General features: G+C 42.8%; 1 protein-coding gene across 1 annotated transcript in view; it reads left to right on the forward strand.

Moving 5' to 3' along the window:
- Positions 1 to 27087, forward strand: part of LOC123748321 (FERM, ARHGEF and pleckstrin domain-containing protein 1-like) — a 434539-nt gene that overhangs the window by 207249 nt on the left and 200203 nt on the right. The window contains 2 exon segments of the mRNA XM_069329367.1: positions 1231 to 1305; positions 1475 to 1578. Of these exon segments, the coding sequence (XP_069185468.1) occupies positions 1231 to 1305; positions 1475 to 1578 (179 nt within the window).

A 27087-nucleotide genomic window follows, 5' to 3' on the forward strand; every position in this document is an offset into this window, starting at 1 on the left:
GAGGGCCCACCTTGACTAACAGCAGGCCCTGGCCTGACCAAACTGTCATGAAAGGCGAGACCAACCTACATGAACACAAAACCAGTCAGTTACAGGATGGCAACCAACAGCCACAGCCGACAAAAACTGAGAAGCTATGACCTCATGGAACAACAATTGAGAGTCTCAAAGAAACCCCCCCCCCAAAAAAAACAAAAAAAAAACACCTGCAACACAGAAGATGTCTCCCGTCAGTCAAGCGTGTGGGTTCAACAAAACCCAAGCCAAGTTTCAAGGAAAAACAAAGGACAGTCTGCTAGCCAAGACAACTCTGGAACCTTGCAACACACCCAATAAAGGAAGGAAGAACCAAACTCGAAAGAAGTCGTGTCCATAACTTGAGTGTAAACTGGGTTGAGCAGGAGGTATGCACTAAGGGTCTCGCGAGCCTTTGCCAGGGTAACCCGGAAGGTAGGAAACCTCCGGAAGGACAAATCCGAAAAACCCAAAGGTATTTGGAAGCGAAATCTGGAAAAGCCACATTCATCTCAAACTCAAACAGGGAAGGGGGATAAAATAACCCCCACATCCTACAACAAGAGATCCTCCGCAGGAAACACAAAAACCCACAAAAAGATCAAATGGGACTCAAGGGTCCCAATCCATCACCCCGAGCCCTGGAAACCGCAGAAGTGGGCTCCAGGGCAGAGCCTCGTCCACACCTACTGCCCGGAAGGAAAAACGAAGTCCAAGGAAAAGGCCTCAAAGGAAGAGGTCAGCTGCGACTGCGATCTTGTTTTAACCAAGCAGTAGTCTTTTTTTGTTTTGTTGACTTTCTGGGTGCTTTTCCTGGTGGTGGCAAACATGAATTATTTTAAATGTAAGGTGTTCATAATGGCACTGCTTCCTGTGGCACTATGGTCTTCTGTTGGGGCCATGTTCTGGGTCACGGTCAGAACTGTTTTTTTTTTATTAGTTTCTACCACAAACGTGGCCACACATTTAATATGCTAACCAGCATATACATACATTTTCTTAGTTGCTATAAATACCGTTATTATTGGAAGATGGGATAGTTTGAAAATAGTTCTGGACTTTTATAGCAAAGGAAACTTTTAAAATAAAATAAAATATGGAATTTTTAATGACAGTGCAATTTCTTTTGCAAGATGTAGTTTTCTTATTGGAAAACAAATGTGCAGAAATGTTCATATTTTACCAAATTTTAATATTATTTGTCTTGTTTAACAGATATAGTGGCAGAACTCAGAAGCAGGTTCAAGAGTTTGTCAGAGATAACTATGTAAAAAGAGCCCCATTTCAAAGGTAATAATATTTTATTTTGGTTCCTGTTAACTGGTAAAAATATATACTGTATAGTGTTGTTTGTCTGTATGAAAAAATATTTATATCTTTAATCATACTAATTAAATACAAATAGAAGCAATACTCAAAATTTTTGCTGGTATTTTATTGAAATTGTATTGATTGACAGGTCTCAGTCATTTCGACACTCTCCCTCTGTACATACGAGTGTAAGCAACGTAGGCATGAGCATCTCTGCACAACCTCTTCTTCCTCTTGGTGACAATCAGTGTAGTAAGTATTAATTAAGACTGTGTACATCTTTTATTCCTCCACTTTGTAATTATTTAAATTAATCCTAATTTGGTGAACATGTGAGTGAACCAGCTATTGATTTCTCTTTGTCCAAAGAATTTTCTTTATATGAAAAAGGAGAAGGGGATTTCCAGAGTGAACAAGATGTATAATGTTGTACTGATGTGGGTGATACTCTTAGTTGGTACAATCATTTCTTTTGTGTCCCAAGAAAAAAAATGGTTTCTTCCTTTATGTAACTGCACTGTCATGCATACTGCTGTGCCATTCATACTGCAGTGCCATTCATACTGCAGTGCTATTTATATTGCTGTGCCAATCATACTGCAGTTCCATTTATACTGCGGTACCATCCATACAGCAGTGCCATCCATACAGCAGTGCCATTCATACTGTAGTGCGATCCATACAGCAGTGCCATTCATACTGTAGTGCCATTCATACTGCAGTGCCATTCATACTGCAGTGCCATTCATACTACAGTTCCATTCATACTGCAGTGCTATTCATACTACAGTGCCATTCATGTTGCAGTGCTATTCATACTGCAGTGCTATTCATGTTGCAGTGCTATTCATACTACAGTGCCATTCATGTTGCAGTGCTATTCATAATACAGTGCCATTCATGTTGCAGTGCTATTCATACTACAGTGCCATTCATACTGCAATGCTATTCATGCTGCAGTGCTATTCATACTACAGTGCCATTCATACTGTAGTGATTCATACTACAGTGCCATTCATACTGTAGTGATTCATACTACAGTGCCATTCATAGTGCAGTGTCATTCATACTACAGTGCCAGTTATACTGCTGTACCATTCATATTACAGTGCCTTTCATGCTGCAGCATTGCTCATACTATAGTGTTGTTTAAGCTGCAGTGTGGTTGAAACAGTGTAATTCTGATATCTGCAATGCCGTTCTAAAAGCTTCAGTGTTGTTCTATGAACTGCAGTATGTTCTAAAAACTGCAGTGTCATTCTAAGAGCTGCCGTGTCAATCGAATTGCAGTGCCTTTTGGTAGTCTATTAAAGTTTGGAAATCGATACTGACCTCAGTGATACTGTTTGGGTTTGCTTATTCAGCATGTTTGATTTTAATCTTTTTATATCACACTCAACATGTTTGGGTTCATTTATTTGTGTCATTTTCACCATCTTTTTGTCTGGAAGAGAACAAGTATCAATTTTTAAGATAAAGCCATTATTGATTTGATGAAGTCCTTACTCTTCCCCTCCACCCCTCCCTTGGTTGTAACCTTTATGTTGGGGGTGGAAATTAACCACAGCAGTATACTGGCTCTCAGAAGACTTTTTCTCAGGCTCATTGGTTCAGTATGTTTGGAATGGAATGAAACTATCAGGATTAAGTGCCAAGCCATTATGACTACATAGCACTTGGAAGGGGCCAGGATAAGAATTTGGGATGGGATGGGGGAAAGGAATTGTGCCCAACCACTTGGGTAGTCAGAGATTGAACACCGAACTGCATGAAGCGAGACCGTCATTCTACCATCATAGCCCTAGTGGTTGGTAGTAAGTTTGGAAGGCATGATGGTGTTAGTACCTTAAGCTCAGGAAAGTTACTTAGAGGCTGTACAGAAATGGATGCTTCCTTATATTTTTCGTACTTTATGTTAAAAAAAAATCAAGTTTTGCACATTTATGTTTATAAAAAGCTATTTTCATCATGCAAGAGCACTTTATAAGGAAACGTCATCATACACAGTCACGTTACATAAATCTAAGATAATGCTATATAAGTATGAAATATGTAAACTAAGGGATGCCAGTTCTGGAATCATAGAGGATTACAAATGAGATCCTGTTGTGATTTTCAGAAAGCAAAATTGAGTATTGTATTTTCATTGGTGAGTTAGTTTGATGTCTGTTGTGTGATAATGTATTAAATTATTAATCAAAAAGATTAGCTCCAGTTACTAAAGTTTTAATCATAGGTTTGAAAAGGGTCATTCATGTTTAATAAAGTTACTCATTCTTTCCCAACTTATTTGAGCTAGTCAATAGTGGAAAAGATTACAACAGTAACTACCAAGGCTGTATCGAAGTGGTTGATACTATACCTTGGGAAAAGCTGATTAAAAACGTAGATGAGCATGGTATTGACCTTACCTTGTGGTAACATCAATATCATGACCTTACCTTGTGATGATTTCAGGGCTTAGTGTCCCAGTGGCCCGGTCCTTGACCAGGCCTCTTTGTTGCTGGACTGGTCAACCAGGCTGTTGGACGTGGCTGTTCGCAGTCTAACGTATGAATCACGTATTACTGTATAACGTAAAAGGGGACATATCCGTAGAAGGGGACATTTTAACTTGGTTTAGGGCACAGTTATTTCATACAAACAAGATCAGCATAATTGGAATCAGTGTTGTTTGGTAATATACTAGTGCTTTCTCCTGGGATCTCTGTTTACCATATACTGAATATATAAATGACTGAGACTGGATATTGAACAGCAGCATCGTAAAATTTGCCAATGGTGTTCAAATAGGGTTTGAAATAAATTCATACAATGACTCAAAATCATTAGAAGATGACTTAAAATGGATGAAAGATTGACAGATGAGTTTATTGGTGACTGAGTAGGAATCTGAGCCAATGAAATGATAGTAGAGTTACTGGATATCAGCTAAACAATATTGAAACTGTCAAATCAGAATGCAAAAAATCAAGCAGCCGTGAGTAGTGCAGATCTTAAGCCAAACTATCAGTGTATAAATATGCAAAATATGGTAAATAGGATATGAGGATTCATATCTAGAAACATAAGTAATACGATATTGAACATCATTTTTTGCCACAATGCCCAAGTTTGACTTGAGAGCAGTTGGACTAGTTTCTCAATAACTGTAGGAAAAAAGAGCCACAGGTTGTTTGCCCATGTCAGTGATTGGTGCTCTGAAACAAAGCTAGAGTGACTTGATAAGTTCAGCGACATCCTCAACCCTTAGACTGCGCAATACATACATACGGTATATAATTTGACATAAAATAATTTAACCAAAGTTTTTAAAACTTGCACAAACATTTTCCAATTTTTTTTGCATAATCAACTTGGCAAATGCTCCAACTTTGTCTAAATGATCACAGCGTAACTTGAAAAAAATTGAGAATCAAAATTAATTCTTAAATTGAATATTGAAAACTTCAGATTTTCAATTCAGAATAAAAAATATGAACTATCACCAAATGATCATTTAATGTTACTATTCTCTCAGAATAGCATATGATCTTCATTTTCATTAAATTAGAATATAGGTTTTCAGTACAGTTTACTGTAAAAAAAATCGTCAATAGGGAATTTGAAATATACGGCAAATTTAGACCAAAAAAAATTATAACTCCAAATGTATAAAAATAATGAAAAATCCATTCTGAACGGATTGTAAAAGAGACAGATGAGCACACAATGTCAAAATAGTGAGAATCTGTCAAAAACTGGAATTTTAGAAGCCACTCAAAGTTGAAACTCTAGTTTTAGAGATAATTGAAGTTGAAGTTATCAACAATGAATAAAGGTAGTTTTAATTCATTAATTTAATTGTATGTTTTAATAAACATTGTTTGGCATTCGTACTCAAATATATGAAAGTTGTAGGTCAATATGTGTTGAAATGAAGTCAAGAAAAAATAACCCCTAAAAAACTCAAAATATAGGGATAATTATAATAAATATAATGATTTAGGGGATATATTTAGGTATACTTTATATAAGTGAAAAAGCCCTAATATGGCCCCTAATCATCAAAACAACCTAAAGAGACAAAGAAAATAGAGTTTGAAATCAGAGAAAAAATCAGCCAAAAAAAATTAAAAGTCCCAAGTTTTGCAAGTTGTGACTGATATATTTGTTGACCAATTTCATTTTATCTTCACATAGTTAGGGAAACATATGCATTCTCCAGGATGTAAAGGCTACAACAAAATCAGATAAATAAACAATGGAGAAAAAACTAAAATCATACAAAAAAATTTCCCCTAAAAAAAAAACCCAGCGTTGAATGTAATGAAACACCAGTTTCTGGGTGAGATCCGGAGGCTCCCCAGAGCTATACCGGGCCGATGTGTATATATTAGACCGTGGCAACAGTCAGTCAACGGAGTTCTAAGCCTACCAGGGACCAGAGCCAGAATCTGGCCCCCCTCAAGAGAGGCACGAAAGCAATGGCCAAAAGACACTCCCGTGTAATTGGAAGCAGTCTTTGTCTGCCATCTACCAGGTCAGGCACCCAGAAAGGTGGGAATTTCAAAACAAACTACTGCTGGTCAAAAAATTGAAAGCCAAACTAGCAAACAAAATCTCCCCAATCAAAAACAAGGAAATGAACATGATGTCACCACAACTGCTGCACTTCCGTCTGCACAACCCCCTCCTCCCCGTGAGGGGGTGAGGGGGGGGGTCATAGACCTCCACGCCGGCAACTCTCCTCAGTTCAGAGGCTGAGTATCAAAAACACGAAAAACCGCCGACCGGAGGGAGGGAGGGATGCTGGGGAGCCTCCGGCTCTCACCCAGAAAATGGCTTTTCATTGCATTCAACACTGGTTTTCTGTGAAGAGCCCCTTCGGCCCCCTGGAGCTACCTAACCAAAGATAAAAAAAAAAAGTGACTCACCCGGGAGGCGGTCGTCACTCGCTCCTCAGCTCAAAGTCGAGACAACAAGCTGCAACCTGCGACCCAAGGCTAAGCACACCCGAGAAGGACTAGGAACATCAACAAGGTAACATGCAGCCAGGACCCTGCTCGACCTCCAAAAGCCCTGTGCCCAATAGATAGGCCAGGACATTACTAAAACAGCAGCCGAATGCCAAACTTACGAACGGCGTGGGCACGGGGAAAGATTGCAGGCTGGCTAGACCGAATAATCCTGTGAACAACCTGGGAGACCCACGCCCTGGAATAGGGAAGAAGGGAACTTGGCTAACCCAAAGCGCGTCCTCTGCCACAGAGGCCATAATGCACAAATAATGGCGAAGAGCCACAGACAGACACAAAACATGATGCACCCCCGGCCGAACCAACCAAGCATCAACAACCCAAGGACCCTTTCGGAAAGCAGCAGACTCATTCTTCGCCAGAAAAGAATGAGACGGCTGCAAATGAAGAAAAGACCACCAGGAACGAAAGAGCAGAAACCCCTGTGCCAGAGGAGAACATGAAACTCTCCGACTCGATCCTCAGAGGCCAATGCCAACGAGAAAAGAGCCGTAGAAAAACAGTCTTGGACTGAGGGGGGCCAACTCAAACCGAGAAGGGAGAAGAGAGCACCTGGTGCAACGAGCAGGACAGCTCAGGTGGTGCATGAGCAGGCCGGAGGTGAAAACAACGCCCGAGAAAGCTTGTGGAACAGAGCAGCAGTGACATCCACCCCAAATGCAAGCTGCAGCGGCTCCGCCAGCACCACCCGAAACGGGGCGACAGTATCTGGCATAAGAAGACGGTCCTGAAACAACCAAGAGAGAAAGGACAAAACAAACGACGAAGAGACAAGTGCCAAAAAGACCGCCAGGAAATTTCATACTGCTGTCGAGACGAAACTCTCAGGTGGGACATCAACTAAGCCACCTGATCACCATACAAGTGGTGATAAACCCGCGTCAAAAAGACCAGATGCGAGAACGAGAGAACATCGAACCAGCCACATACCGGAATGGACCGATCTGCTGAAAGAGGCGGAGCAGCAGGGAAAACCCCTCGGGTTCGGACATCAAGCAAGAAGTGCCTGAAACCAGGGCTGGGCCGGCCACCTCAGAGCCAACAGGACTATTCATCCCTGGTAAGTCTCTCTAAGTTAACCAGGACCCGGAGCAACAACCGAACTGGTGGGAAGAGGTACAGGTAACCCCAATTCTACCAGTCCAGCCAAAAGGCATCGACCCCGACGGCCTCGCAGTCTGGGAAGGACGTCACAAATACAAGAAGACGCCTCGACCAAGTCAATGCAAAGAGATCCACCTCTAGGTGCCCGTATGTCTGGCAGAGGCCACTGAACGAGTCTGTGTCAACTGTCCATTCCATGGATAGGGAAATGAACCGAGACAGGCCATCTGCCAGGACGTCTTGACACCCCTTGAACGTGAACTGCCAGGAGAGCCAAACCCCGAGAACTCTGCAAACGAGTCACCTGAAGCGACAAGTCCCACAGAGCCAAGGACTGCATCGAACCCCCAAGGTTCAGACAATGAACCACCGGGGAGCAGTCAGAATGGAGCCGGATCATAGCTACACGAGCAACACGAACCCTCTGAAGCGAATGCCACACCACCGCGAACTCCTGCACCGTGCTGTGAGCCTGACGAAAGGACGGACCCCACTGAGTCTGGCTGGCCTGGTGAGCACTGGTCACAAAACCCCAGCTGAGAGACAAGGCATCTGTGAACACATCGAGCGAGGGGCTCGGGGAGTCGTCAGGGCATAGAACCCCGAAAAAACCCTCAGAGGAAACCGGCGACACAGCAGCTGACGCAAGGCTCCCAGGATCCGAACACAGCGATCACAAGAGCGGTGGAAGGGTTGCCGTCGAAGAACCAGAACAAAGCAAAGAACACCATTCGCAGGGCTCCGGGTCAAGGTGTCACTAACCCCAACAAGCAGCAAGGCGGAGCCAGACGGTGAGTGTCATCCTGAGACAAGGGGTCAGAGCAACCTTCAAGCTCACACAAGGCGAGGTGGGACTCAAAGGTCTCCTATATTGGACCACTGAGCCCCAACGGGAGTTTCCAGGGCCGTTAGGCTGACTGCTAAGGGTAGCCCAGGCGAGGTACTGCTAACCAGTTATCCCAGAGCTACCAAGCAAACAGTTAAAAGCTGAACCCCTGCGACGTGTGCAAGTACGGGGACCTAGTGAAGAGCTACTAAAATCCTACAAGTGGTCCTACCACCACACCAGACAGACCCCCGCCAGGCAAATCAAAACAAAGAAGAAAAGAAAAACCCCGCAAAAGCCTAAAGTCTCCAAGTGAACAGAACAGGTTGCTATGCACATATCGAACAGCTGCACAGTACCTCATGCCCCAGCCAGCGACGAAACTACCTCCTACCCAAGGACAAACAGGAGTAACCCTGGAAACACAAACCGAAACTATCTCTATTTTCCGCTTGTTACAACTTGTAATAAAGTTGTTACATCTTGGCTTAAAGTGTTTATGACGTATTAGAACGTTGTTACAACTTGCTATATTGGTTGTTATAACTGGTTAGGAGGTGTTAAAACGTGTTTGAACATTGTACCAACGTCGTAGTTTCGGTGTGTGTTTGGCAGGTAAGAACCTCCTCAGCTGAACCCCCAAGGGGGGGGGGGGGCAATCACCGAGCAGCAACAGTACCACACAGAGGTAGCTGCTACTGAATGGCTCATGGAAGATAACCCTGAGGCCATAAAGGCAGTACTTACAGGGCACCTAGGGAAGGTAGCCCTAGGTGCATGCAGCCCTAGTACTCCTGTGTTACTTGTAGCTCACACACCACCAAAACAGAGCAACAACACCGCACTGCAGCAGTGTGCAAAGAGTGGAGCCAGAGCGATCGACCGTCACCAACACAACAGCCCCTTGAACTGAGGAGAGTTGCCGGCGTGGAGGTCTATGACCCCCTGTCCCCCTCCCGGGGAAGGATGGGGTTGCGCAGACGAATGCACGGCGGTTGTGGTGACGTAATGTTTGTTGCCTTGTATTTGATTGGGGAGTTTTGTTTGCTAGTTCGGCTTTCAGTTTTCAATTTTTTGACCAGCAGTAGTTTGTTTTGAAATTCCTACCTTTCTGGGTGCCTGACCTGGTAGATGGCAGACAAAGACTGCTTCCAATTACATGGGGGTGTTTTTAGAGGCCATTGCTCCTCGTGCCTCTCTTGAGGGGGCCAGGTTCTGGCTCTGGTCCCCGGTAGGCGTAGAACTCCTTCAATTGACTGTTGCCACGGTCTAATATATATACACATCAGCCCGGTATAGCTCCAGGGAGCTGAAGGGGCTCTCCACAGAAAAATATTTTTGGGACATTGTTGAAAGTAACATATATTAACATTGAACAATGTATTTGTATGATATATAACAAAATAGAGCATATTAACAGTTATTCATTATTATTTGTGTTATTATGTATTACTCAGCAATGATATAAAGGCACCAACTGCATATCCACTTTGTGGACACTTCTTACTACTATTCTTCTTCTTTGAGCATAGGACAGGTGCTTGCATCTCTATTACTGCATAATCCTTCAGTTCCAGTTCTTAGGAGCTGTTCTTCTTATCAACAAAACGTTCTTATTTTTTTTTAAATTTCTCTAAAATCAATTTCTGAAAATATTTTGACGAAACTGAAGCCACTAAGTTGGAGATTTGTTTAACATTTTAAGTTATTTTTACATAATTCAAATATTTTTTGCTGCCAGGCCCCCCAATATGCGCGGTCTAAGGGTTAAAGAGTGCAAACTTAAAATGTTTAAATCTGTATTCATTAGGGCACAGGTAGGATGGGAAGGTAACTATGAGAAGAAAGTGTCAAGCCATCACAACTTTATACAGTAGCACTTGGAAGGGATCAGGATAAGGATTTGGGATGGGATGGGCTGTATATATGTAATAGTTTACACTTGGAAAATATTGGAGAGACTGGGTTCCAAATCTGCACACGGAAATAATAAAAGACCAGAAGGCATGGCAGGAAGTGCAAAATAGCCCCATTGAAATGCAGAGGTGCAATAGATATGCCGAGAGGGCTCTCTCAACATCAAAGGTCCAAGCCTTTTCAACATTCTCCCTTTGCACATTAAGGTGCATAACCAACCAGCCTCTCATGTTCCTCAAGATTGAACTTGATAAACACCTTCAAAGGATACCTGACTAACCAGGCTGTGATTTATTCTTGAGGCTTTGAGTAGCCACATCCGGCAGTCTGGTTGACTAGACTATCAATCAGAAGATCTGGTCAGAGACTGGGCCATAGGGGACAGTGATCCTTAGAACCAACCTAAGGAAGCAGCAACCCGTTCTCGCAAATTTAATAAGTCAATATTGACTTATTAAATATGTGCATAGGTGACATACTTAACATAATAGATACCCTTAAAAAGATTCATAGAAAACACCGACCTTACCTAACCTTGTTAGTATCTTAAGATAAGCATCTTATTGCTTCGTAATTACAATTATTATCCAACCTATAATAGGTATAGGTTAAGTAATAATTGTAATTACGAAGCGATAAGATGCTTATCTTAAGATACTAACAAGGTTAGGTAAGGTCGGTGTTTTCTATGAATCTTTTTAGGGGTATCTATTATGTTTAGTATATCACCTATGCACGTAGTTAATAAGTCAATATTGACTTTACGAATTTGCGAGAACGGGTTGCAACGGAAGCAGCAAGGTAATCATGCACAGGAAGCAAATAATTTGCCTCCTGTTTGAGATGAAACCTCAAGGAACATAAATCTTATTTTTCTTAATGAATAATATCAGGATTGTTAGGAGGGAGTGTAGAGTTATTTGAAGTGTTTCAGGTGAGTAGTGACTGTGGATTCTGATGTACTTTCCACTGAGCTCCCTGCTCCTAAGAGAGGGATAAGACAGTTTGAAAAGGTACTTGTTGTCTGAGGAATAAGGTAATTTAGAGTGTGAAATAAGGTCTATGTCCTCAAAAGGCAAAAGGCATGAGATATAAGCAACCTGTCCTCTTAAAAAGAACGTCGCTTTTGGCCGTTTGCCCGTATGGCCGTTTGCCCGTATGGCCGTTTGCCCGTATGGCCGAATATGGACGTAATTTGAAAATGAAAAAAAATTGAAAATAAATTTGGGATTTTTTTTTCAACAACAGTAAGTTAAGGGTCCTCTGATAGGTTAGGTGGGCAGGAAGTTCTCATAAAGTTTCAAAACGTTATGAAAAACGTTAATTGAAAGTTCCTCTTCTAAGCTGTCCGAGGAGGGCCGGACGACTCAAAAAGAAAACAGAACAGTATGTCACTTTTGTGAGTCGATTTCATTTCAAATTACGTTCAAATTTGGCCATAGTGAGCATACGAGCCAAAAGTGACATTATTTTTAAGAGGACGGGTTGATATAAGAGAGATGCTAAGGGAATATAGTTAGAAAAATATTTTAGAAAAAGTGGTTTTGAACCCCAAAGTTACATGTACCGTTGATGTAAAGTTAAACATAATTCATTTTAGAGTAAAGTAAGGTTCTTACCAGTTCCAATACTATACAGTACTAGAAGTGGTTTTTGCTTTGGATTTTGCATATAAGAAATATTTTAGGTTTTAAATTTCACTAATGACCTCTTGTTCTCTGTTTCTCCTGGGCTTTGTATGATGCTTACAAATTTCAGCTCAGTAGATTCTGTTTCTCTAGTCAGCCTTTCCCTTTGTTTTTGGGAGAGAGTAGGGGTGTTTGAATATGTCTCTGATTTGCTTTCTTCGCCTGTAGAGGAAGCAGTGTTCTCATTCTTATTTGTATCTTTTTCTTTTTTCCGTAATGCTGCCTTGAACATATTTCTAGTGTCACTGTGCTTCTTCTCTTAAGGCACCGTCTTTGGCTTGTGTTACTGAGATGTTCTTCTGAGCTTAGTTCAGTGAGGTCATGCTTTTTTTAACTTCCATTTATTGAATCTATTAATGAAATGGATTTTTCTAAATTATTTTTCACAAACGTTTGTGAACGCAAAGTTCTGTTTTCTATACATGTCTGAACTTTGATTAAGTTCTGCTTGAAGTAAGATATTTTTAAGAATAGTGTGTCAACAGTGATTTCTGGGAGTGTCCCTCGGTGACACCCTGAAGCAGTCTCATTGTAATTGCTCCATTCTGACGAGTCACATCAGATGCAGGAGTTCTGTATGGCCTACTGGGGACCAGAGCCAGAACCTGGAACCCCCCCCCCCCCCTTCCCCTCACAGAGGTGCAGAGAGCAGGTGACAATTTGCCACCTCACCAGGAAAGCATCTAGAAAGTAAGGGACTTTCACTCAATAGATCATCTAAATTATTGAGACTACTTAAAAATTAAAAATTTATATTTCTAGAGCACAGGCAGGAAAGATATATAATAATTTATGCTTGGAAAATATTAGAAGGACTGGTTCCAAACCTGCACACACAAACAACACTGCATAGGACCAGGAGGCATGGCAGAATGTGCAAAATAGCCTCACTGAAAACTGGAGATGCAATAGGTACTCTGAGAGAGAATGCTGTCAACATCCAAGACCCAAGGCTTTTCAACACTCTCCTTCTACACATAAAGGAACATAACTGGCCGACCCCTCACCATGTTCAAAAGAGAAGTTTATGGACACCTTCAGAATATACCTGATCAACTAGGCTGTGACTCGTATGTCAGGCTGCGAGCAGCCACGTCAGACAGCCTGTTTGATCAAAGCACCAACCAGGCACCCTGGTCAGAGACTGGGCTGCAGGGACATTGATCATTGGAATCATCGAAAGATAATTGAAAGGTTGGACTTGTTCTCTTTCTGAGTCATCCTGACCTCTTGACTGGCCTTTGGTCTGTTTCATGTCACTCAATTTATGGATTGCAATTTTACTTTTGATTTTTTTCAGAGCTGTGTTTTATTGTGGCTCTCACCTCAGACTGTCGGGTTGAGAAACTTCAGGCTCCTCTCCGGAGGCACGGGTTCTGTTCTTTAACAGAACTAATAACAGTTCTTCAAATTAACAAACCAGACTGACTAGACTGACTAGACCTTTCCCTCCACCAACCTTGATGGCCGGTTTGTTAATTTACAGCCTTTTCTTTTTCTAGTGAAGAATGAGTCAGATGACTTCAGGAGGGGTCCCATGGTGATTGATGCTTGATTGGCCATGCTGGGGTGTATCATTTGTTGTGTCTGGTGATGGCCTTTTCCTGCTACCTGTTGGCCACAGGCACTGCCTCAGTGGGTGCCTTGTTAGTTCACCCTGTTTTCTTGGTTTCCTGTTCCACAGATTGCGTTTTCCAGGTTGTCTGCACTCATTAAGTCTAGCTAGCTTTTGGTCTACCCTCAGGTCCCATGATCTATGCAAATACGAAGCTTTGACTACTTCTTCAACATGTCCGGCCTGATATTTGGGCCTCAGGGGTTTTGGCATTCTAACAGGATTCTGGTGGCCTGGTATTTAGTTAATGTTCCTGGTTCCATTTGGTCGTGTTTTGCTTTTGGCGTGTTGTTCAGCCTGGGTTCTTTTTTTTTTGTCCTGTTGCCTGAACATTTCTTGCTCCTCCCTAGTAAGTGTCATTTTTCGTTTTTGTGGTTAGATTCAGGGAGCCACAAAGAGCTTGCCTGCAAAGCCAGCATTGAATGTAATAACATGCCTTCTAGGAGAATACTGTGGCTCCCTCATTCCCTCCTTTTCCTCCAGGTTCATCAGTGAATTGCTCACCAGCTGCAGAACAGAGTAGGGTAGCCGGCTGTGGGCAGGGGCTGGGTCGCCTGGTGTCAATTCGTATTAATGAGTTTTGAGCTAGCTTGAGTTAATCTCTTGTTCTGTGTGAATCATTTGCGGAGTTGTTTGGCAGTTTTGAAGCTTTGTTTCCATGAACCCTGCAGTAAAGATTCACTAACTTTCTGGATGCTTGCCCGGTGGGCTGGTGAATTACCATTAATGTTGTACTATTATTTTTTTAAGTGCAATGGTGCATTGAGCTCTCGGTAATGTTCTTTGTATTACAGAACTTGTAGAACATAGATATGTACAGATATATTTGTGTGATTAATATGTGCACAATATTATATTCTTTAGAAACAAAACATAGAGTTTTGCTATTGCTCATGTTGCTGTTGTTAGATATGGTGCAATTGTTCATGTTTGAAATTGGAAGCTGAAGAGTTAAATGATGATTATAATTGCCAATTATTGGTGTGCAATCTTCATTGGTAACTGACCTCTTCCTGACCACCACCAGATGGCAGTACCGGCCACCACAACAGAATGCAAAAAGTGCGGTGAGGCTCCTCTTGATTTATTCCACCTCCTTGGCAGTGCTATTGGCCTTTACTTTTTGCCAGGGCCTTGCTGCCAGGTTTCTGATTTTTATGCACACATTGGAAAACCATTTGCATTGACTCCCATTGAACTTTTCATCCTAGTCCTCTGCTGCTGGATTTCACTGAGCATATAAATGTCTGAGCATATAAATTTTATTGTTTTTGTTGAAAGTTATGACTGCAGTATCTTCAGTCATCCAGTTGGTAAGGGGACTAGGAGAATGTCAAGCAAGTGCTCACCTTCCATGTCTGGCTATCTCTTTAGGCTGTGTGTGCATCATTGGTCTGCTGTCTCTGAGTATACTTTATTTTGCAACTTCTATGTACATACTTTATTTTGTAACCACGGTAGGCAGCGTAATATATAGGCAGTGCACTGAAACTCCTCCCAGTTCCAAGTCCAGCTCTGTTGTGCACAGTTTGCTGGGGTGTGGGGTTATGTTCTATGAATGATGTCCAACTCTGTTGCCACTGGCACTCTATGGTGGTGCCAGTGAAGAGTAGAGGTGCCATAGGCACAATCTACCACTGCATGAACATCATAGGTCCATGGTTCTTCAGTATTCTCCCAGCACCTTTAACAAATATTGACTGAACAAAAGTATAAATCTTAAGAAAAACTGGACCCTTTTTTTTCTAGAGTGCTGGACCAACCAGGCTGTAGTGGATATTTGGGTCTGTTGGCTCCTCCAAGAAACAGCCTGTTGGACCAAGTGCTCACAAGTCAAGCCTGGCCTTGGGCCAGGCTCAGGGATTAGAAGAACTCCCAGAACCTCATTCAGGTACAATCTAGTTACAATCCAGGATGTGGGATTGATTTCAGCCATGTGTGTAATTTCTATCAGGTGTGGATCTTGGTCCTGTTGAAATCCTCTCTTGCATCTCAGCTTATGACTTAGTGGCACACTTGAGAGTATGTGTATTTACAGTTCAGTGCTTGTGGTCTAAGATATTGGCTACCATTGATCCTACGTTGCCACCCCTCTTTTTTAAAGAGGATGTAGATGTGCTTATTTTGAACAACTGAGATTCTTCCACAAAGGCTCATAAAGGGGTTAATTCTGCCTTTTAGGTCCTTGTCTTTGTCTGAGGAAAGGTTTGCTTATGGCCCATATAATCATTGAAGTAAATTTTTTTTTACCTGATTTACCAGACAGCCACTAACCCTAGTGGCCTTGACAAGGACATGAAGCCAGCGGCTTGTCGAAGGTCCCCCATTTGCCTTGATGATCTTTTCTAGGTATATTTTAAAATTCAACACAGTTTTGTCGGTTACGGCTCTGGCGGGTAGGCGGATCCATGTGTTAATAACCCTGTGGGGTGAAAAATCATCTCCTGTACTCAGTCCTACATTGTGGCTTGTTGAGCTTGAAACCGTTGCTCCTTGTTTGTGTTACATCTGACCTTCTGAAGAAAATATCCAGATCAACATCCTCTAACTTGTTCAGTATTTTAAATGTTTTAATGACATCTGCCCTGTCATGCCTGGTTTGCAGTGTTGATAGCCCTGTGGCCTTCACACATTCCTGATACAGGAGATGACATAACTCTGGAATGACTTTTATTGCCCAGTGTTGTACCTTCTCCAGAGCAGCTATGTATATTGCACCACAACTAAAAATGAGGTTTCCATGCTTGGATACATTAATCCAAATGGGGGCGCACCAGTGATTTATACAGATGAACCATTATCTTCTTTTCCTTATAGTCAAAAGTACGCTTCATTATCCCAAGACTTTGGTTAGCTTTTCTGCTAACCAAACAAGTGACCCACCTGTTGTGCAACTTTTATTGAGTGGTGGATTTTGATTCCAAGGCCCTTTGGATCAATCTGCTTCAAAAATAAATATTAAAGTCATATGACATGTCCAAACACATATAAAGGAGAGGGGGGCACATACTAAATGTAATTTCATCAATTGGGGCACTGACTGTGATAAAACAAACTATGAATTAAAAAATGTAGAAGCATATAAAATATGCTTAAAATATATTCCTCTGAGAAAGCTTAACAAGAGTCAGTTGTCATCTACCAGTATTTCCATACCATATATAGTTATCTGTATTTTCTTAGAAAGAAAATACAAACGACTATACTGTTAAAGAATGAAACTAAGAAAAACATTTAAGAAGCTGTAAATGCCTTCACAGCGAAGCCACAGAGCAAACACTAAAACACTCGTAACAAAGGTGCCGAAAAAATGCTAGAATGTTTTCTTACGCAAACAAAGTACTGTAGTAGATAGTTGAAACAAGTTAAGAGAGGTGGTGGTTTAGGCCAGAAACTAAAGTAATTTCAAAGCGTTATACGACAAAGTGCTGGGAAGACGGAACACCACAAGTGTAGCTCTCATGCTGTAACTACACTTAGGTAAATACCAGAATGAAGAAATACAAAAAGAATTGAAAATCGTTCAAGAAATATAAAAAAAAGTTTCAATCTACAAACATGACATTAGAGAAGACCCTCTTAACTATAAACCAGTATTGTTGACAAGTTTAGTACAGGTAGTTAAAATATTGCAAAAGATAATTAAAACCAAATGGCTTTTAATTATTTAATAGTTAATAATCAATTATTAAAAACTAAATAATTTAATTATTTTTAATTTCCTTCACTTGGAGAGAAATGATAAAATAATACACAGTATGGCTTTCTATCAAGAAGATCCTGTGTAACAAATTTACTTAGATTTTATGATAGAACCACAGAGATTTTATTGGAAAGAGATGGTAGAGTTGATTGCATTTATCTGGGCCCACATAAGAGGTTGTTCTGGAAACCTGGAACTTACTGGAGTGACAGAGCAACTCGCTCTCATGAATAGTACATTGCATTTTGACATATAATGTCCCCTAAGGCTAAAACCCTAAGTACAGTACTAAAAATGGTAGTGACTTGGGAAATTGACATGATGTCCCATTTGCTGTTCGTGGGTCCTCAGATAAGTTAGGTTCGGGCAATTTAGTGCAACAATTTAGTGATGTGGGAATGCTCGGAAGAATGGGCTGGACAATGAGGCTTCTAACATGGATGAAAAAATTTCCAACAGAAAAATGAGGGCAGTAATCAGAGGCAATGTATCAGACTGGAGAAATGTCAATAGTGGAGTACTACAGGGTTCAGTTCTTTCACAAGTACAGGTAATGTTCACTGTCTACAATACCAATCTACCAGAAGGAATACAGAATTTTATGAACATGTTTGCTAATGATGCTAAGATACTAGGGAAGATAAAACTTAGACAACTGTCATGCTCTTCAAGAAGACTGGACAAAAATAAGTGTATGGAGCACCACTTGGCAGATGAAATTTAATTTGAATAAATGCTATTTTATGAAATATGGAATAGGAACAAATACACAACGACTATACATAACCTTCACACCATGTAAAAAGGCTTTAAAGAATTCTGATAAAGAAAGGGATCTAAGAGTGGTTATATATAGAAAACTATCACCTGAGGACCACATAAAGAACATTGTGTGAGGAGCCAATGCTGTGATTTCCAGTTTCAGAATTGCTTTTAAACACTGTATATGGATGGTGAAATACTAAAGAAATTGTCCAAAACCTTTGTGAGACCAAAGTTGTAATTTGCAGTTGTTGTATGGTGCCCATATCTTAAGAAGCACATCAACAAACTGGAAAAATTGCAAAGATGTGCAACTAAATGGCTTCCAAAACTGAAAGACAAGCTATGAAGAGAGGTTAGAGGCACTAAATATGCCAAAGCTAGAAGACTGAAGAAAAAGAGATGATATAATCACTATGTACAAACTAGTAATGGAAAGTAGAGCTATTAATGACAAAATTAATAAAGAAGAATTTCTGAGATCTGGAACTTTAAGAACAAACCAGCATTACATGTAATGAAACGCCAATTTATTGGTGAGCCCCAGTGGCTACCAGACATCCTCCCTCCACTAGGGCCTAGGGGCAGTTCCATCATAGAACTGATGGCAGAGCAGCCACCAGCTGACCTGGTCTGTCTCCCTCCTCCCTCCAAACAGGGGGGGGGGGGAGTTTTGACAAACTAGTTTGCACTAGTTTCACAATTTTTCTGTGGGGTGAACTCCCACAGCTAAAAAAAAAAAAAAAAAAAAAACCAGCTCCCTGGAGTTATGAGGCTAATTTGCAATTTATTAGACCAGGGCTTTAGTCAAAGGGTGATTCAGCCTACTGGGGGCCAATAGCCAGAACCTAACCCCTTCAGAGAGGCACAGGGAGCAATGGCCCTGGAAAACTCCCTATGGTTGGGTTTTTTTCCTTATCTGCCATCGATCAGGGTTAGGTATCCAGAATGGTAGGTATAACAAAACAGACCCCCATATGGTAGGAAAATTGCAACCAAAAACCAAACCGAGAGGCAGAACTCCCTCAAGTAAACAAGTAAAGTAAACAAACAAACAAACGTCACACCATGCCGCTGCACCGCTCTTCTGCACAGCCATCCCCCCCCCCCCGGACCCTCTGTGTCGGCTACCCCACCTCTGTTCATTGGCTAATGGAATCCAGGCCAGTCAACAATGGCAACTCTTGCTGCTTGGCATCTGCCGCACCCTTGGGGCCAGCTGGGGTTTTGTGCCCTTGTTTGGCCTTGGGTAGAGAGTGATTTTGTTGCTGGTTGGGATGTTTTTGTTTTCTTTGCCTGGTGGGGGCCCTGTCTGGTGTGGCTATAGGGAGCCGGGCGGCCGAGCAGACAGCACGCTGGACTTGTGATCCTGTGGTCCTGGGTTCGATCCCAGGCGCCAGCGAGAAACAATGGGCAGAGTTTCTTTCACCCTATGCCCCTGTTACCTAGCAGTAAAATAGGTACCTGGGTGTTAGTCAGCTGTCACAGGCTGCTTCCTGGGGGTGGAGGCCTGGTCGAGGACCGGGCCGCGGGGACACTAAAGCCCCGGAATCATCTCAAGATAACCTCAAGGACCACTTATAATATTTGGTGGCCCTCTGCTAAGCCCCCATGATTGTTTCAGTGTTTTGATCTCCCCCCTTATTAGCTTTGGGTCTAAGCGGTTAGCAACATCTTGCCTGGGCTTCCCATAACAGTCAGCCTACGGGCCCCCTGGAAAACCCTATTGGGGTTCGGTGTCCATATGGATGCATCTTTCGAGTTCCAGCTCACCTCGTGCAACTTTGAAGGCTGCTGTGTGCCTTAGTCTCAGAGTGACAGTCATCGCATTTGCCTCCGTCATGCCGCCTTTTGAGTCACCGGCACCTTTGACCCAGATTCTTGTGGTTGGTGTGGGCTCCCAGCCAGTCTGCTTGTCTGCTCCCCAAGGTTGTGGTTCTTTCCCAGCTCACTGGGTTCGAGTTCCTGGTGAACTGGAGGAAGTCCCATCTGGTTCCATCCCAGGTACGGACCTGGCTGGGTCTTGTTTGGGATTCTCTGACCGCTTCCATGTCTCTCCCTCCGGAGGCATTGCTGAGGCTGCGGTCCCACCTTCAGCTGTTTCTGGGGGGGGGGGGGGGGCGGTCCAGAGTCACTCGGGTTGCTCGAGCTGTTGTGCGGGTGTCTGAACTTCACCGTGCTGGTTTACCCACTGGATCAGGTTTGGCTTCGGTGTCTGTTTGGGTTCCTTCAGGGACACCTTCCACCTCTCTTGCAATTGCTGGGTTCGGCCTCTGGAGGCCTCGAGTCTGTTGCTGCGTCGCCGGCTTCCTCTTCGGGTTTTTTGGGGTTCAGTGCCTTAGCGCCTACCCGAGCCCTTGCTCGATGTGATCACGGACGCATTGTTTCATGGCTGGGGTTTTGTGACTGGTAATGACAAGGCCGGCCGGGAGCGGGCTCTGTCCTTCCGTCGGGCTCACAGCATGATACAGGAGTTCGTGGCGGCTTGGCCGTTGCTTCAGAGGGTTTGGTTCGCTTGGGGTTCGACCATCTGGCTCCATTTGGACTGTTCTCCCGTGGTTCATTGCCTGAACCGTTGGGGTTCTCTTCGGTCCTTGCCTCTTTGGGGCTGGTTACATTGAGAGGTTTGTCTGCTGGTTTCTCAGGGTTTTACTCTCCATGCGGTTCATATCCAGGGAGTGTTCAGCGTCCTGGTGGACAGCCAGTCTCTGTTCATTCCTCCACTCCACAGAATGGATGGTCGATGCCGACTCCTTCAGTTGGCTTTGTTGGACGTTTGGGATCCCGGAGGTGGTAATCTTCGCGTCAGCATGGTGAAGGCATCTCCCGATACATGTGGTGTCCTTCCCTGACCGTGGAGTGTTCACGGTGGACACCTTTCAGCAGGACTGGTCGAGGTGGAGTCACCTGTACCTCTTTCCCCGGTCCAGCTGTTGCTTCGGGTTCTGGGTCAGTTGGAGTCTTACCATGGGAGAGTCTTCCTGATGGCCCCTTGATGGCCTGCCCAGCCTTGGTTTCAGGCGCTGCTTGCTCGGTGTCCACACCTGGGGTGTTTTGTGTGGCTCCGCCTCTTTCAGCAGATCATACCAGTTCGGTACACGACTGGTTCGGTCTTCTCCTCCGCTCTTTGTTTCTGGTCTTTTTGATGCAGGTTTATCACCATCTGTATGGTGATCAGATGTCTTTGTTGAAGTTGTCCTGCCTGAGAGCTTCGTTTCGGCGACAGTATGAGGTTTCCTGGCGTTCTTTCCGCCATTTTCTCTGTTCGTAGGTTGTCTTCTGTTTGATCGGGGTATCTTGTTCTTTTTTTCTTGACTTTTTCAGGACCGTCATTTGATGCCTAATACTGTCACCTCGTATTGTGCGGTGCTGGTGGAGTTGCTTCAGCTTGCATTCGGAGTTGATGTTACCTCTGCCCGGTTCCATAAGCTTTCTTGTGCTCTGTTTCACCTCCACCCTGCTCATGTACTGCCTGAGCCATCCTAGTCCTTGGACAGGGTGCTCTCCTATCTCTCTTCTCCTCGGTTCATGGTGGGCCCCTTTGGTTCAAGGTTGTTTTTCCAAAGCTTTTTCTGTTGACATTGGCCTTTGGGGGTCGGGTTGGTGAGCTTCATGCTCTCCTTCACCGCAGGGGTTTCTGCTTTTTTTGGTCCTGGTAGTCGGTTTGTTCGGTTGCATCTTTCTCTTTCTTTTCTGGCGAAGAACATGATGGCTGCTTTCTGGAGGGGTTCTTGGGTCGTTGATGCTTGGTTGATCAGGCCAGGGGAGCATCATGTGATATGTCCGGTTGCGGCTTTTCGGCATTACCTGCTATGATATGCTTTGGGTTGACCCAGTTTTCCCTCGGTCCCTGTTCCAGGGCTCGGGTCTTCCACGTCATCTGCAGGGTTATTAAGTCTAGCCAGCCTGTGGTCTATCCTCATGCCCATGACGTTCGGAAGTTTGCTGTTTTGGCTGCTGTCATCTGCACCATGTCTTGGACTGATTTTCTGTGCAGGGAATGTAGCTCCAGTAAGCAGAAGGGGCTCCCCACAGAAAACAAGTGTTGAATGTAATGAAATGCTATTTACTGGGTGAGCCCCAGAGGCTCCCTGGCACCCTCCCTCCTTCCGGTTGGCAATTTTCGCGTTGTTTTGATACTTAGCCTTTGAACTGGAATTGCTGGATAGCTGGCGTGGCGGCGTGGTGTGACGTTTGCTTGTTTCCTTAGGAATTGAGGGAGTTCTGCCTCTCTGTTTGGTTTTCGGTTGCAATTTTCATACCATATGGGGTCTGTTTTGTTATGCCTACCTTTCTGGGTTCCTAACCTTGGTCGATGGCAGATAAGGAAAACCCTCAACCACACGTTTTTTTTTTTCCAGGGCCATTGCTTCCTGTACCTCGCTGAGGGGGCCAGGTTCTGGCTCGTGGTCCCTGGTATGCTGTACTCCTATGGCTAATGTCCTGGTCTAATGAATTGCATATTAGCCCGAGAGCTCCAGGGGAGCCTCCAGGGCTCACCCAGAAAATGGCTTTTCATTACATTCGATGCTGGTTTTTTGCCTACCATTTGTTAGACTCGGTAACCTTTTTACCCTATTTGCCATTTTCGTGTTCTGTTGGAACCTGCTTGGTTCCAACAGTGTTACCATTTATGTTCAAAGAAGTTTTCTGTTTCTCCAACCTTTACAGAGCTTACTTTTAGGATTCTCTTATTGCTAGCTTTGTCTAATGACAATAGAGTCAGCGAGTTCCATGCTTTACTTAGGGTCAAGTGTTTAATTTCCTTTGGTTGTGCAGGGTTTTCTGAGTGCATCCAAATTCTGATTTTCTGGAAAAAATGAGGCGACTTGTCAGAGGGCCCTAACATCATTTAAGCTAGGCATTTTCCGCCTGGTATCCATCATTTGCTTTGCCCGTAGCTTTCTTAGAGATTGATTTGACTGCTTCAAGGCATGTGGTTACAGATAAGCTGTTATCTTAGCGAACCCGAATTGAAATCCCAGGTACAGTATATCCTTTCCTGTATTAAGGCATGCATCTCCCTGTTTATTCAAAGGCTGGTGAAGTTCAGTCAGCCTAAGGTTTATGCTTGGGATCATGATATGCAAAACTTTGCTACATACAAAGCTGTTTTTCATGGCAACATCATGTTTGGAGATTGAAGTATATGGCTTCTGAAGAATGAGTTGCACATTTTCAGAATGATAACTTCCCCCACCTGGGCTATCAGTGTGTTGCTTTGGGCAAGCTCTCTTCCCACTCGGCTTGATACCTGCTTGATAGGATTCTGGGAGTTCTTCTACTCCCCAAGCCCAGCCCAAGGCCAGGCTTGACTTGTGAGAGTTTGGTCCACCAGGCTGTTGCTTGGAGCGGCCCGCAGGCCCACATACCCACCACAGCCCGGTTAGTCCGGCACTTCTTGAAGAAAACTATCTAGTTGTTCCTTCAGGGACCTTGCAGTGGTTTTATCATCTCCCAATTCTCTCTTGCTGGGTGATGTGTTCCTCGACCTGCAGCATTCTTCGAGCACTGCTATGCAGCATAGGTGAGTCTTACCATAGGGAGCAACAGAATTAAATTGCTCAGAAAACAGGCTTTGCATGTATGTAGGGCACCTTTCTGAGTGAATAATTTTCTACCCTTGTTGGTTTCCCCTTTTCCCTGTACATGGAACCAATTTCTTCAAGTCAGGAAGTTTGTGAGGTGGTCTGGGAGTGTTTACCTGGAGGGTGTGTGCTTCTGCTGCTTTATGACAGTTGGCACTGATATCCGTGCAGGTCAGCTAGTAGCTATTCAGATCACTACCAAAGACTCTCTTGTGTGTCGCTTCAAGCCTGCCACAAGAATGAGGGAAGGGGGATGTTTGTCAATACTGGATCTAATATTCACCGGGAAAGAAAAGAAGATATTTGACATCCAGTACCTTCCTCCCTTGGGAAAGAGGGATCATGTTCCGTTGGAAATTAAATATGCTTTGCAATACAATCTAGAAGAGAATGGGGACATTGAAACAGTTGATAAACTCAGTTTTAACAGAGGACACTATGAGGAACTTAAAAATTCTTTAATGCGTTTAATTGGACAGACTTGATGCTAAGCAAGGAAGTAAATGAGATGAATGCCAAATTTTGTGAAATATGTATACGATGAAGGCACACAAACATTCATACCAAAACAGAGATGCAGAACCAGGAAATGGGATTGGTTCGACAGAACCAATCAAATTGTGAGAGGGCCAGAGAGGAAAAGACAAGAAAATAGGTTCAATGTCGGATGAGGCCTAACCCGCAAACATAACATTACAAACAAGCAAGAAACAATTACACAGCATTAAGAAGAGAGGCAGAAAGGAACTTTGAGAAAGGTATAGCGGACAAATGTAAAATAGATCCATGCCTTTTCTATAAATTCATTAAAAGCAAGCTGCATGTAAAAGATAAAATCCAGAGATTGAGAACGGCAAACAGGACTACTGAGAATGATAAAAAAAATGTGTGAAATGCTAAATGAACACTTCCAAAGAGTGTTTGTACAAAATGAGGATTTCAGAAAGCTAGACCAAACACCAATTCCAGAACATGCCATAGCATACATAGAGGTACAGGTATCTCAAGACTAAGTAGAAAATTTACTAATGGGGCTAGGAAGAAATAAAGAGGTTGGACCTTATGGAGTTTCATTTTGGATGCTGCGAGAATGTGCAACCATTCCACTCCAATTAATATTTCAGACATCCTTGTGTACAGGAATCTTAGCAGATACAGTATATGGAAAAAGGCAAACATATTGCCAATTTATAAAAATGGTTGTTGGTTGTTGAGAGGAACCTCTAAATTATAGACCCGTGTCATTAACAAGCGTGGTAGTCAAAACACTAGAAAAAATAGTTAAAGCCAAATGGGTTGAACACCTAGAGAGTAATGACATAATACGGACAGACAGTATGGTTTTCAAACAGGGAGATCTTGTGTAACAAATCTATTTAGCTTTTATAATAGAGCCACAGAGATACTACAGGAAAAAGGGGGTTGGGTTGACTGTGTCTATCTGGACCTAAAAAGGCTTTTGATAGAGTCCCACACAAGAAGCTATTCTGGAAACTGGAACATGCTGGAGGGAAGACTTCTGACATGGATGAAAAATTTTCAGACAGATGAGGGCAGTAATCAGAGACAATGTAATTACCTAAGTGTAGTTACAGGATGAGAGCTACGCTCGTGGTATCCCGTCTTCCTAGCACTTCTTGTAATATAACGCTTTGAAATTCCTGATGGTGTTGGCAGGAATCACCACCACCACCTCACCAAACTTGTTCCGTCTACCACTGTTTACAAAAGTGAATTTTCTTATATTTCTCCGGCAGCTTTGTTTCGTTAGTTTAAATCTATGACCTCTTGTTTTTGAAGTTCCAGGTCTCAGGAATTTTTCCCTATCGATTTTATCGATTCCTGTTGCTATTTTGTACGTAGTGACCATATCGCCTCTTTTTCTTCTAGCTTCTAGTTTTTGCATACTGTATTTAATGCCTCTAACCTCTCCTCGTAGCTCTTGTCCTTCAGTTCTGGGAACCACTTAGTGGCATGTCTTTGCACCTTTTCCAGTTTATTGATGTGCTTCTTAAGATGTGGACACCATACAACCGCTGCATATTCCAGCTTTGGTCTAATCTATATCTCAAATATCTCTTCCTCTTTCCTGGTAAATATCAAATCCAGCATGTAGGGAAAATCCCCTTCCCTCATCATTGTAGCTTGCTTAACATGTTGAAACAATAATGTTTCCAGGATGAGGTTTACGAATCTACAAGTCCAAAAATCCTCTATTCTAGCTTCATATGCCTTCCAGTCTATGAATTTCAAGCTGAAGTCGCTGACTACCAACAGTTATAAGACCCTCTCGTTTATTATCCAGTTCCTCCTTTGACCATGTGTTGCATGGCGGTGGATTATATGCATTTATGGTCGTTAGTTAATCATCCTGATTGCAGATCTCTAGTGCTATTATGTCAACTTCTCGTGGATTGACAATCAATATTTCGTTTACTTTTAGGTGTACTTTCACTAGTACAGCAACGCCACCGCCTTTCCTAATTTTCTGTCCCATCTCCAAACTGAGTAGCCCCTTGGGAATATGACCTCGTTTAAAATATCATCTTCAAGTTTCATCTCTGTGCGTGCAACAATATCCGGCATGTGCAGCTGTATCACATCACTTAACTCATTATCTTTGATCTCACTCCATCTATGTTGGTGTATGCAATTTTCAGGAACATGTTCCCCCCCCCCCTCATTCCTCACTCCCCCTTTCTCTAGTGATGTTGTTGGTTTGCCTTTTTGTACTATTTTACTGGTCTGCCTACCCCTATCACTTTGTAGAAAAATTTATTGTTTCTTCTTCATTCCTGCTCTCATTTAGACGTTTTGCCTCGACAAGGTTCAGCTTCAGCTTCTCTCTGTCTTCTTTAGAAAGATCTCGTCTTAATGACCATACTTTCACTTCCTCATCACTTTGTAATTTTCTAGCATTCCTTAGTACTTCTTCCATCTGTTTGGCACTGTTTATGGTGTTCCTCAAAGGTTGATCTTTCCCTTTTACGTACCTGCCAATTCTTCTGTAGTCGCAGACATTCTCTATGGTTGTAAGACCTTCCACAACCCCAACAATTTTATCTACTACTTTCTCTTCTACAGTTTTTTCTGACCTAGACATTATCTCCTTTTTTTTGCAACCAAAAATTATCAGAGACTTACTTCGATCAACTGTGTTTTGCACCAATTTAGGATTTGATGCTAGTGCCTTTCTAACTTCCAGCCTAATGTTTGTTTTATCTTGGTTGCTGCAGTGTTTGGCTTCCTTTACTGCTTCTTCTATTCTTTCCTTCTCCTTGGCCACTTGTGCATAGGTGAGTTGCATATCCTTCTTGCACTGTTTTATTCCCTGTGTAACTTCCTCCATCTGTACTGACAAACGCTGTTTTTCCTGTTGAATTTCCTTACCTACCCTTTTGTAGTCATTTATATTTAAATATGTTTTAACTTCTTCCAAAGCTATTTTCAAGCATTTATTTTCCTCTTCCATGGCTTTTCAATTTGTTTCCAATTGATTCTTGCTCTTGCATAAGTATTTCACTAACCCCTCAAGACTTT

This window comes from Procambarus clarkii, chromosome 22 (genome assembly GCF_040958095.1).
Source record: "Procambarus clarkii isolate CNS0578487 chromosome 22, FALCON_Pclarkii_2.0, whole genome shotgun sequence".
NCBI classification, from domain to species: domain Eukaryota; kingdom Metazoa; phylum Arthropoda; class Malacostraca; order Decapoda; family Cambaridae; genus Procambarus; species Procambarus clarkii.